This window comes from Cnephaeus nilssonii (genome assembly GCF_951640355.1).
Source record: "Cnephaeus nilssonii genome assembly, chromosome: 1".
NCBI classification, from domain to species: Eukaryota; Metazoa; Chordata; class Mammalia; order Chiroptera; family Vespertilionidae; genus Cnephaeus; species Cnephaeus nilssonii.
In genome coordinates, this window is record NC_137072.1 from 2,879,914 (window position 1) to 2,892,728 (window position 12,815).

Genomic DNA, 12,815 nt, shown 5'->3' on the forward strand with positions numbered 1-12,815 from the left:
TAAGGCTGTGGGTACAGAGGCTACTGCTGCTTTGTGGGAAAGATGTATTGTTATATGGCTGCCTGTATGTGACTATTGTGAACAACTATTTTGTCTGATGGCTCCTTATTAGCAATGGCCACTGGCTCCTAACTAAAGACTCATTCTTTTACACCCACAACTTCTCATGGCCTTTCCTTCTACCACATGGCGTCCAAGAAGGTCCAGCCTGGGCAGAGGAGCTCGGCCCCCACAGTTAGTGTAGTAGGGCAGGTTTCAGAAGAATATGTGGACTCAGTGCAGCTGTGCTCTGACACATCTGTATTCTGCTCTATTCCTTTGTATTATGGTTATTTGTGTCCATTTATTTTTTTCTCATTATAGAAGTAGGCTCAGTGCCTACATCACCTTTACTCCATTCTCAGTGAGCACTTTACCTATGGGCAAATCCCTGAATATCAGCTGAATAAATAAATATGATGGGGGGGCCTCCCCCACTCAATTTTATCCTCTCATCAGCACCTTCCAATTCTGAAAGTGCCTTTATGTGATGACCAAAGTCCTTCTAGGAGTTTCCGCTGGGTCTTTTCTTAAAAACAGAGTCAGTGTTTGGTTTCTACCAACATTATCATTTTAAAAGTAAATAAAAGCAATATAATTTTAAATAAAATTTGAGAAAAGGAAGAAAAATATTAACAACCTCATTTCCTTATAAAAATCCTACTTTTGGTTTTGTAACTTGCTATCTAATCTTGTAAAATCATAACCTAGGATGAGTATCAAACATTTACATGACCACTGCTAAGCTGAGTCTGACTCCTCAGGAGGGAACTCTGGAGCTAAGAGCTCAAAGGTGGTTAGAACATGCCCCCAAATGTGCTACTTTGGCCTATTGATTATTTTGAGCTCATGGCAATTAAGAAATAGCAGATGCAGGAAGAGCTCTCTGCCCTCCCCTTTTCAGCCTAGAAGCAGGGCATACATTCCCCTGAGAAAGGTGCCCTCCCAGTTCCAGGAAGAAGAGAACATTCTTATGGATGATGGGGAATCAAGACGAGTTTGCATAAACAAACTTTACTATAACCCTTATCTTCCATTAGTTTCCCCCTACAGTTTTTAGCCATTTTCCTACAATTTACTATTCCCAGAAGCCCAAACCCCTTTCCTTTGTCTAGTCACTTCACAATTTATCACCCTTTGTTAAAATGTTACATAATCCCTCAAGTCTAACTGCTTTTCTGGGATTTTCATTTCTTTCCTATGAAGTTCCCTTCTCCCTATACCCCATGCCACATCAAACACAATAACATCAGATAAAATTTGTATGCTTTTCTCCTGTTAATCTGGCTACTGTCAGCTTAATTTGCAGCCCTCCATTAAAGAACCTAAGAGAGTAAAGGAAAAGTTTTATCCCCCTTACAGGTTCACAAATGCTTTTCACAACTTTCGTTTTAACTGCATTGTTATTAGAAATCTGCTTTCTAAACCAAGTAATCTTGGGAAAACCACATGCATCTTGGGAAAGTTTCCCCATATCCCTGTGCACTTAATTTAAAAGGGTGATGTTAAGGACCAAGCCAATGCCCAGTGAGAGAACATCACAAGGATAAGCCCTGCGGAGGCTGCAGTGAAAAGCACAACCAATTTATATTTAAAAGGAGCTACCCGCACAGGCCCTGCCAGGGGAGCCTATCAGTAGAAATGAGGGGAATGAGGGGTCTTTACTAGGCAGCAGAGACTAACCTACAAAGTGAAGCACCAAAACACCCCCATTTACTGTCCCTGAAGGATGTATGTGCCTAAAAGAAGGACCAAATCCACTTCAGAAAAGAACCTGACTCCTAAGTGAACTTCTGCACAGATAAAACACAGAGACACTGAATTCCTAAGCAACCCTCTAGTAAGGATTAACTTCTCACCCCAGCAACAGCTAACTGCTAAACTTGGCCGAGTGACCCCTGAGGGACTATTCGGTTCTAATGACTATTCCTGGACTTCAGTTTTATGCATCATCTTTCACAATTTAACTCAATATCTTTACTTATTTCTTCTCTTGGAAAACATACTTAGTAATTAGGTGATAGAAAATTGAGGCTGGTGGACTTTCTAAAAGACTTTTTTCTCTGTTGTGATTAAAAATTGCACAAATGTTTAAACTTGTCGTTGATTTGCAGAACTAAAAAGCAAATGATGCCTGCATCTAATAAGCCCCACCGTCAATTAAAAGTAGCTGAATAACTTATATACTAGTACATATATGCATAGCCCATGGACACAGGCAACAGTGTGGTGAAGGCCTGGGTGGGGGCTGGTGCGGGGTGGAGGGGGTTAATAGGGAGAAAGGGGAACATCTTTGTAATACTTTCAACAATAAAGATAAAATTTTAAAAAATAGCTGCAAGGATGTTTTTAAGGTGAGTCATCAAGTCAGAAAAACTATACATATTACCCTAGACATTTAAGAGAAGGTTCAGATTGAGTTTACAATCTCAATTTACTTAGGCAGAGACCAATTAATTTTAAATTGGACAACAGGATGCTCTTGGTATTCTGGTGCCAATTTCAATGTGTGTGTGGGGTTCCCACACCATCAAGCCATTTTCCGACACCAGCTGGGTGTCCTGCCATTCAACTCCATTCTGACACTACCTGGAAATGGCATTAGATTCCACAGGCAATTGCCCCACCCCCAACTTCAGCAGCCAATCCCAAGTCCAGTTTTTTACCTGTACTTCTGACCAACTGGCTAATAGTCCGAGGTTTCTAAGACTCTTCTTCTCAGTTCGATTGCTTTGCTACAGCAGCTCACAGAACTCAGAGAAACATTTTACCGGTTTATTATACAAAGATATAACCCAGGACCAGCCAGATAGAAGAGAAGCACAGGGAAAGGTATGTGGGAAGGGGTGCTGAGCTTCCATGCCCTCTCCAGGATCATCACTCCCCCCCCCCCCCCATCTCCACGTGTTCACTAACCCCAGGCTCTCAGAACCCCATCAGTTTGGGTTTTGATGGACGCTTCATGCTGATATGAAGAAGAAAACAGCCCACAGGAAACCCTCCTAGCATGCCAGTCTCATCTAGGTCATAGTTTGAGAGGTGATTCCCTTCATGCTCACTCAGCAACGTTACAGAGGAGGAAACTGAGAGGCAGGGAGTCAGCAGCTTGCTCAAGGTCTCATCTATAATAATCTATAATAATAAAAGCATAATATACTAATTAGACTGGACGCTGTGAGGGAAGCCCGAGTACTGGGTGCCAGAGGGAAGCTGATGCCAGCAGCCAGGGGAAGGAAGGCCTACTCTTGCACGAATTTCTAGTAAGGCCTCTGTAAGAAATAATTCCTGGGGAAAGGGTGCCAATAGCAATTCCCCCCCTTAAACACAATAGCATCCCTTCCCATTCATCTACTCAAAAGAATCAGGAGCAATGATCTATTTGGGGGTCAATAAAGCAAACTTACTTATATCATACATAGGATACTTACATGGCTTAACACAACTTTTCCAAAAAAGCAAAAATGTTCTCTAAATGGAAGAATACTAGTGAAGTACTCATTCTTTGCTCTACTTGGAATTCTAAGACAAGGGTTAGATCCAACAAGTACTTATGTTAAAATACAAAGCAGAGAGTCTTTATTGGAGGGAAAATAGCTAGTGTGGAATTCCTTGTAAATTTACTTGTAGAGTTTTACTGTCCTAAGGAAATATGGGAGACACACAGAGGAATGAAGCATTGCAATTTTCCTCCACGTGGTTGCTTTTTTCTTTGTACACAGGTTATTCTGAGCCCAATGCTTTTCTCAGAGCCTGGCAAATGTAGAGAGATGGAATTAAAAACGGTAAAGAATCAGTGAAATAAAAGAATTATAAAAGCAATCTCAGTTGCTGCGTGGGAGATTCTAAATTGAAATAATCCTCTGGAGAGAAATTTGCCAAAATATGTCAAGAGTTCTAAAGGAGTTCACAGCATTTGGTCAAATAATTCTATTTCCTAAACATTATTTTAGGAAAACAAAGAAAAGTGCATATAAAGATTTATACATAAGAATATTTACTGAGCTCAGTGGTTGAGCATTGGCCTATGAACCAGAAGGTCACGGTTCCATTCCCAGTCAGGGCATAAGCCTGGGTTGTGGGCTCTATTTCCAGTGTGGGTTGTGCAGGAGGCAGCCAATCAATGATTCTCTCCAATCATTGATGTTTCTATCTCTCTCTCTCACTCTCCCTTCCTCTCTGAAATCAGTTAAAAAAAAAAAAAAGAATATTTACTGAACTATTATTAAAAATAGTAAAAAAAATGCCCTCAATAATTTAGAAATAGGGTATTATTAGTTCAATTATAATAAACATACAATAGCTTATTCTAATTAAAAAAACATGCTTTCAAGGTTTTTAATCCCATAAGATATTTACAATAGAAAAGTGAAAAAAAATCAGGTAACAAATTATACATATATTATTATTATATCCTTAAAACATATATATGAATACAAAATACTATGTATGCAAAGTATGTATGAGTAGAAAAAAGCTTGCCAGTGTAGCTTAAAAATCTTAAATTGTTAGATTGAAGAGATTATAGGTATACTGTGAGATTCTTTTCATATTCTTTGTAATAGTTTATATTACTGTATGAGCAGAAAAATGAACTATTTTCAAAAACATCTTTCCAATATAAAAAGAAGGCCCAGTATCATTGTTTTCATTAATTTGCTTATACACTAAATTAGGCAGGTTTATGGTGAGTACAAACAAATTCTGGCTAGGAATCTGGAAAGACAAAATCAGTTGAGGGAAGCAGGAAGTTTTAGCCTGGAGGAAAAGCGGAAGAGGCTCCAGTGTCTGTGGGACTGCAGTGTGAGCACAGGGCACGCACTCCGACAGGGCGTGCTGGGAGCTGGCCAGAAAAACGTGGGTTCCGTGTGGAAGGAAGCCTGACTCTGGGCTTCACACGGGGGGTTTCTGACAACGGGATCGGACTTAGGTGGGGGACGCTATCAAGGACTCCTTAGTCTGCAGGGGCGGTGCTCAAAGTGACCCCTGACCCCCCAGCGCTGCTTCTGCACGGCCAGGAGCCATGTGCTTGCCGGGACGGGGAGGGGCGGTTGGCAAACAGAGCTGGGCGAGCTCTGGGACTCAGCCTTGGGGGCAGAGGGCTGAGTCAGTGGACACTTTGGCCAGCACTCTCCTGGCGGCCAATTCGGTGCCTGTTCGAGTCCAGGGCTGGGCCTGGGGGCACAGTGAGCTGCTCACCCTAAGGGCTCGGTGCTTGGCTAAAGGCCCTCTCTCTGGGGACTGTCTTGGGGCCAAGGGCAGGGGCTGTTTGCCACAAGGTGTGGGGAAACCATGAGGAGATAAACCACCTGGTGGGACTCTCCGAGAGGATCTCTGAATGTGGAGTGAAGGCCGCATTGACGGGTTTGTTCTCCCTTTCCTTCCCACAGCACTCCCACTGGCCTGGGCTGTTTTATTGTGCCCAGAGGGAGGCTGTGAAGGAAACCATGTGAACGCTTGCAGGGTGGTGCTCAGAACACTCAGCAACTGGTCCATGGGGGGCCTGACCAGGCAGAGTGGATGCTGGCCGGATGGAGTCAACCAGCAGGGTGGCTGGGCCAGTCCTCTGCGTGCCCCCTCCTCCCAGCTGGAGATCCGGCACTGTCCGTGCTTCACAGGACCCTGGGGGGGGGGGGGGGGGACTGGGAGCGCAGGAGCGTCTCCTAAGACCCGCAGCCTTGGCGCCACGGGAGCCCCTTGGACAGGCAGGGCCGGGCCGCCCAGCCCGCCGGAGCCTGTGGAACAAGGCGCGGGCCCCCAGAGGCCGGCGGGAGGGTCACAGCGGGGCGGGAGGCCGGCAGCGGTCACTTACGGGCCTCCCAGAGGCAGAAATCACCCATCTTTGTGTGGTTTGGGGTGCCCCGTGACACCCGCTCCACCCTTAGCCCAGCCTCCCCCCTCCCTCCACCCCCTCCCCTCCCCCTCCCCCCTCCCCGCTGGCCGCCCGCACTCACCCTCTCCCCCCACTCGGTGAGGAACCAGCTCCGCGCACAGGCGCCCAGGTCGCAGTTCTCCAGGTCGCTGGGCCGAAGCTTCACGTTGCACTCCTCGTCGTCAACCACGTCCCCGAGGTTGCTCACACACTTCACATCGCGGGTCCTCTGCCCCACTCCGCAGGGCACCGAGCACTGCGGACGGCCGGCCGGCGTCAGCCCGGCGCCCCGACGGGGCTGGGAGCCCCGCTGCTGGCCCCCAGGCAGGGCGACCTCGGGAGAACCCCGCCCCGAGCGTTTCACAACCCTTTGGCTAAGACCTCCTTGGGCATCCTGCCTGCTCCGTCCGCCCGAGCCCCGTTCTGTCTGTGGACAGCGGGAGAGAAGAGGAGGAGACGTCCCCACCGACCGGCCACCCTCCGCCCCCCCCGCCCCCGCGGCACAGGGGGGTGAGCGCTCTGCGCGGGGCTCCCCGGGCTCTCTCTCCATGGCCGCCCGGACCCCGGGGCAGGTCCTCTCCCGGAGAACCCGGGGTCCTTCCCAGTCAGGTCTGGGGGGGGGGGGGCAGGAGGGCAGTGTGGGCTTTGGAGGGGGTGCTCCAGAGCAGAGCCCCCCCCCACGTACCGAGGTCCAGTCGGTCCGGATCTGCCACTCGCTGCAGATCTTGAGCTGGCAGGTGCTGGTGGTCTCGGGCTTCTCCAGGTGCTGGCAGCGGTAGGGCTGCACCGTCAGGCTTCGGTTGGCGTACACCTGGCGGCACAGAACCTGGCGGTGCTGCATGCCCAGGCCGCAGGTCTTGCTGCACTCGGACCACTCCCCGATGTCCCAACTGGCTCAGGAAGGAGAGAGGGACGGGACAGGTCACTTCAGTCAGCAGGAAGGCAGGAGCTGAGCTACTCACACAGAACCGGCAGAATCCCGGGGTGACCCGACTCCCAGGGCATTGCTTACCAGTCTACCTAAGGGCCCCCTGACTCTGTAAGGAGATTAACATGCTGTTTGCCAGTGAGTATACGCAATTTAAGAAAAACGAGAAGGTACAAATTTATCTAGTAAAAAACCCCACAAAAAACAAACTCCAAAGTTTAGTTTCATTAACCTGTAGGACATTAACCCATTTTGGAACTAACTTAGAAATCTTAGCCCAGCATTCTTTATTTTCCATGAGCTAATTACACATCAGTCTCATATTTCCTCCTGTGCCACCCTGCGCATCAGGTGTTCGGATGAAACAGGTTTTTATTACTTTGAGAATTACGTTTTGACACCTTTTGGGCCCTGTCCCCGTGTTCTTCTGAAAGTGTCCTATTTGTCATCCAGGAACCAGCCCAAGGCCTCTCCGGGGCTCTTCCTGGTTTCTCCGGGCAGACGCCGTGTGCCTTTCATCATCCCTCTGCTCACCGCTCTCCTGAGGCGCTGACTACACTGGATCGCGGTTCTGTTTCCCTCTGTGTTTTCCTTGTCAGACGGAACCGTAACTGCTCTAATTCCCCGCATGGCGGGCTCCTGGGAGGGTGCTGACCTGCTCAGGCTACGGGCCCCTGTGATGATCCTGAAATACAGGTGCTCTTGATAAACAGACTGCATGTCATGCAGAGATCAAGTCTCAGGTTTCTAAATCGTAGGTGGACTGATTTAAAGTGAGGTGATATCTGCTGCCAAGGTCCCCCGCACAAGCACTGGGAGCGATGCGGTAACAGGGAAGGGAGCGGGGCGGCATCTTACAAGGCTGGGCAGGGGGCGATGCTGCAGGGCTGCTCCTCGGGGGCCGGCTTCGTGCTGGCGTCACAGTAGCTCTCAGGAACCTCTTCGTGAGTGTGTCTGTGCACACAGCGGAAAACGGGGTACTGCGACCCTAGAAGGACAAGGAGGACGTCTGAAGGGCAGTCCCGCACACCTGGATGCTGGTTTGCGGGGAGATGCACAGAGACCCACGTGCTGCTGAAGAGGCCACAGAGACAGAACAGTCCACGTGCACACTCCCACGCAGGGGCTTTGCTCAGCATTGTGGGTGCGAAGGAGGCAGGAAGAGTTCTCGCCTTCAAAGAGCTTACCGTCTACTGGTGAGCATGGTGTGAAACGCTCAGAGGCAGATAGAAACCATTCCCACAATAGTTTTTATATCACTGTGCCGGGGAGAGATGACAACATAAGCACAAACAGTAACTTCTGGACCGTCTTCTGGAGACACCAAACAGAAGGGCTCCAGCTGCACCCCAGAGAACGGGCTCAGGAGGAACCTGTTTGCACCTGGGCCTTGAAGGGAGGGGGCTGTCCAAGTCCCTGAACCAGAACAAACGTGCCCAGCAAACTGGCCTGCAAGCACCAGATATGTTTAAGAGATAGTTAGGCTGGAGCAGAGAAATAAGAAGATTTAAGAAAGACTAGAAGCGTGGCGGCCTTCCCCCATGTAAATCATTTGACACTTTCCTCTGATGTCCTGGTCCAGCGGTATTTTGTTATTTAAGAGTATGTGTCTGCTTCCATGAGACAGTGAGCTTCTGAGGGCAGCACTAGTTCTCGGCATCTCTGTATCCCCAGTACCCAGCAGAGTAGTAGGTGTTTAGTGAAAGTTTGTTGAAGGAATATTTGTTAGCAGTCTAATATTTATTTTTACTACTTTGCTTAAAAAATTATACTAACTGCCTCAGATTTTTGTATTAAAAACCCCCACACAAAGCCTAGTTTTATTGTCTTAAAATTTATAAATCTATTTTTGGGAAAAAAGAATTTGTTAAGTGGAATTTCTAGCTCTCAAAACAACTAAAAAATCCTGCCAATTCACAATTCTGCCTTCCTTCCTTTGCTACCCCCTGGTGGCAGCACTGAAGTATCACGAAGGAAAGTTTACACTCATTTGTGGAATATAATGAACGGCATAGACTGATGAACAAGAACAGATCCATAGACTGAGAAACGTCGATCAGAACGTCAAACCTCAGGGAAGGTGGGGGCCGGGGGGAGTAAGGGGGAGAGATCAACCAAGGGACTTGTGTGCATGCATATGAGCCTAATCAATGGACACAGACAACAGGGGGTGGGGCATGAGTGGGGGGTGGGGGTAATAGGGAAATAAGGACACATATGTAAAAATAAATAAATAAATAAATACAACAAAAAACAAAGTGAGAAATATGACCAGCTGAACCTGCACCCCGACTGCTGGAAGTGTAAGACGCGTCCTCACAAAGAGCTGCCCCCTACCCCCCAGGCTAGACCACCACACAGTTCCTGCCCCGCAGAGCACTATGGCTATTCCACAGCTCTGTCTCAGCTCTGTTGCTGATTGGCCAGGCATTGATAGTTTCTGAGCTTCCAGCTTGCTACAATTTTAATTGTAGTTAGAGGAATAATTTTTAATATGTGTCTCAATATTTCATCAGCCATAAGCAGTGTGGTTCAATGCCTCTTTAAGCTGGTGTTATATGACACTGAGCCAGAAGATAGTTTTGTAAGAACTGGACAGTTTGTAAGATAGTTTTGAATCTGAAACACACAGTTGCTTAAAGTACTCTGGCAGTAAAAATTCACAATGTAGCTATAACTTGAGGCCATTATTTAAAATAACATTCCAATTAAGCATAGTTATTAGCTGAGCAAAAAGCAGTACTGATTGTAAAATTAATAGGAAGCAAAAACTTTTGTGGAATTAAGTTTGGTCCAGCGATATATCTGCTTCCATTTAAGAAGGATCTTCAATTAAAGTCAACAAACATTAAGCACGTTGTTCTCAGTTAAAAGGTGAGTGTATTCAGTGCATGGCTTTAAGGGTATCCATTTGGGACTCAGCTATTAAGGGATCAAGTAAAAGTCTATTTTTTAGCTTATCCCTTTCCCTTCAGACCACATGGGTTTAACTTTTCTACTTAAAGTTTGTGGGTTGGAAATAGTAACTATCCCAACCACTTGGCATTCAAGTGAGAGGGACATTTAGTAGATCTAGGGAAAAGGATATGGACTACCATAGGAATGCTCTGTGTCTTGCAAAGATGGGTCCTGCTTGGGCTGTTTGCACATGGCCTCTGCCTGCCCTCCCCCACCCTCTCACCACCTTTACAAAATAAATAAATAAACAAATTGTCCGTGGTCCAGCTCCAACGTTTAGCTGAGGAAATAAAGTCAGAGGCTCTCCCTCTTTCTCTGTTGTTGAGAAAATATCAGATCTATAATTATTGACTCCAGTGACCATGATGGTTTCTTTCTTTGGGCCAACTTTGATCTCTGCAGAAAGGGAGAAACCTGGCCATCTCTTCACTGTTCCAGCATGCCATTCAAGCGGGAATAGGGTGGTGAGGTCAGGTGCTGGCTGGGCTTCAGGCAGCAGGAAGAACCTGGGATCAGTTTGGTTGGGTTATATGTTGGATGTACTGATCAAAACAGAAGTACGTTAAGTTGGACAGGGCACTGTACCATAGGCAGAGGTCAGTAAGGCATTATGGAGAGATGGATAAAATAAGGAGCAAGAAGAAAATAAATAACTCCAGCGTGGAACTCCAGGTACCAACCAATCAGGCCAAGAGTTTGACCAGATAGAAGTCTTAGCAATGACTGGATGGAGTACAGGCCACGCCTGAATGCTCGTGACAGGGCCCCTTCTGCGATGATGATGTCATTCCTCGGACATTTACAGAAAGGGAAATTTTAATGTGACAGGCATAGAAATGTGTGAAGCACTGGAGAAGAGTTTGGGAGAGGGTCAGTGTGGGGACAAATGATGAGGTCACAAGGGGAATGGACTTGGGTTGTCCAGAAAAGAGCTGGACAGCACTGGCAGACTCAGACTTTCTTGTCAAGACACTCTTGTCACTACTGCTGATGTCTGTGAGATGAGCTAAGCGTTTGGTACATTCACAGTGCCTCACCTGCCCTTCAGCTTTGACTGATACTTTCGATGTCTGGGAGCAAACCTTCAAGGAAGCAAAGGAGGGCCATCCATGGGCTACTGCCATTTGTCACATGGGAGAAAAAGGGGGGCTAGGGGAAGGCAAGAAGGGAGTGTTAGAGGAATAAGACATCTCTGTTTTTCTTCTATTTCCAAGACACTTCTTCAGTAGCTCTTTGGCCTGAGAATCAGTGCAGTTTATCAGGATAAAGAAGAGGATGAGCATGTCATTTTAGGCACTGATTGCACAGGTGAAGTGTGTGCATGTGTGTCCCCACAATGCAAAGGAGAAAGACTATCTCAGAACATGAATAAAAATAATATGGAAATCTAAAGAAAGAGATTCTTCAGTTTTGAATACATAAATCCACATTCTTTATGTTACTGATAGAACATGGGCAAAGGCAATAACAGATTTGTATATCTAGGATATAATGAAGATGTAAATGCTACCCTTATATCTTTTTTAACAGCTGATATACATATACATATACATACATATATATATATATATATATATATATATATATATATATATATATCTCCTATCTAATAAAAGAGTAATATGCAAATTGACTGTCACTCCAACACACAAGATGGCTGCCCCCATGTGGTCAAAAATGGCTGTCCCCATGTGGACACAAGATGGCCACCACAAGATGGCCAACAGGGGAGGGCAGTTGGGAGGGACCAGGCCTGCAAGGGAGGGCAGTTGGGAGGGACTAGGCCTGCAAGGGAGGGCAGTTGGGGGTGATCAAGCCTGCAGGGGAGGGCAGTTAGGGGTGACCAGGCGAGCAGAGGAGGGCCGTTAGGGGCAATCAGGCTGGCAGGGGAGCAGTTAGGCATCAATCAGGCTGGCAGGGGAGTGGTTAGGGGGTGATCAGGCTGGCAGGCAGAAGCAGTTAGGGGCAATCAGGAAGGCAAGCAGGCGAGCAGTTGGGAGCCAGCAGTCCTGGATTGTGAGAGGGATGTCCGACTGCCTGTTTAGGCCCAATCCTACTGGGATCGGGCCTAAACGGGCAGTCGGACATCCCTCGAGGGGTCCCAGATTGGACAGGGTGCAGGTTGGGCTGAGGGACACACACCTCCGTGCATGAATTTCATGCACCGGGCCTCTAGTATATATATACTGAGTGGCCAGATTATTATGATCTCTGAATGCATAATAATCTGGCCACTCAGTGTGTGTGTGTGTGTGTGTGTGTGTGTGTGTGTGTGTGTGTGTATTTATATACTAGAGGCCTGGTGCACAAAATTCGTGCATGGGGGGGGGGGTCCCTCAGCCCAGCCTGCACCCTCTCCAATCTGGGACATCCCTCTCACAATCCAGGACTGCTGGCTCCCAACTGCTCGCCTGCCTGCCTTCCTGATTGCCCCTAAATCGCTTCTGCCTGCTAGCCTGATCACCCCCTAACCACTCCCCTGCCAGCCTGATTGATGCCTAACTCTTCCCCTGCCAGCCCAATTGCCCCGAACTGCCCTCCCCTGCCAGCCTGGTCACCCCTAACTGCCCTCCCCTGCCGGCCTGGTCGCCCCCAACTGCCCTCGCTTGCAGGCCTGGTCCCCCTCAACTGCCCTCCCCTGCAGGCCTGGGTCCCCCCAAACTTCTCTCCCCTACAGACCTGGTCTCCCCCCCAACTGCCCTCCCCTGTGGGTCTGGTCACCCCTAACTTCCCTCTCCTGCAGGCCTGGTCCCCTCTCCCCCAACTGCTCTCCCCTGCAGGCCTGCTCCCCCCTGCAACTGCTCTCCCCTGCAGGCCTGGGTCCCCCCCCCCAACTTCCCTTCCCTACTGGCCTGATCGCCCTCAACTGCCTTCCCTTGCAGGCCTGGTCCCTCCCAACTGCCCTTCCCTACTGGCCTGATTGCCCACAACTGCCCTTCCTTGCAGACCTGGTTCCTCCCAACTGCCCTCCACTGCTGGCCATCTTGTGGCAGCCATCTTGTGTCCACATGGGGGCAGCCA

General features: G+C 48.1%; 1 protein-coding gene across 2 annotated transcripts in view; it reads right to left on the reverse strand.

The window, feature by feature from the left end:
• Positions 1-12,815, reverse strand: part of THSD4 (thrombospondin type 1 domain containing 4) — a 704,967-nt gene that overhangs the window by 44,265 nt on the left and 647,887 nt on the right. For both annotated transcript variants that reach the window (XM_079788500.1, XM_079788499.1), the window contains exons 12-14: positions 7,695-7,824; positions 6,594-6,798; positions 5,991-6,164 (exon numbers count right to left, since the gene is read on the reverse strand). In XM_079788500.1, the coding sequence (XP_079644626.1) occupies positions 5,991-6,164; positions 6,594-6,798; positions 7,695-7,824 (509 nt within the window). The remainder of the gene's footprint in view (positions 1-5,990; positions 6,165-6,593; positions 6,799-7,694; positions 7,825-12,815) is intronic.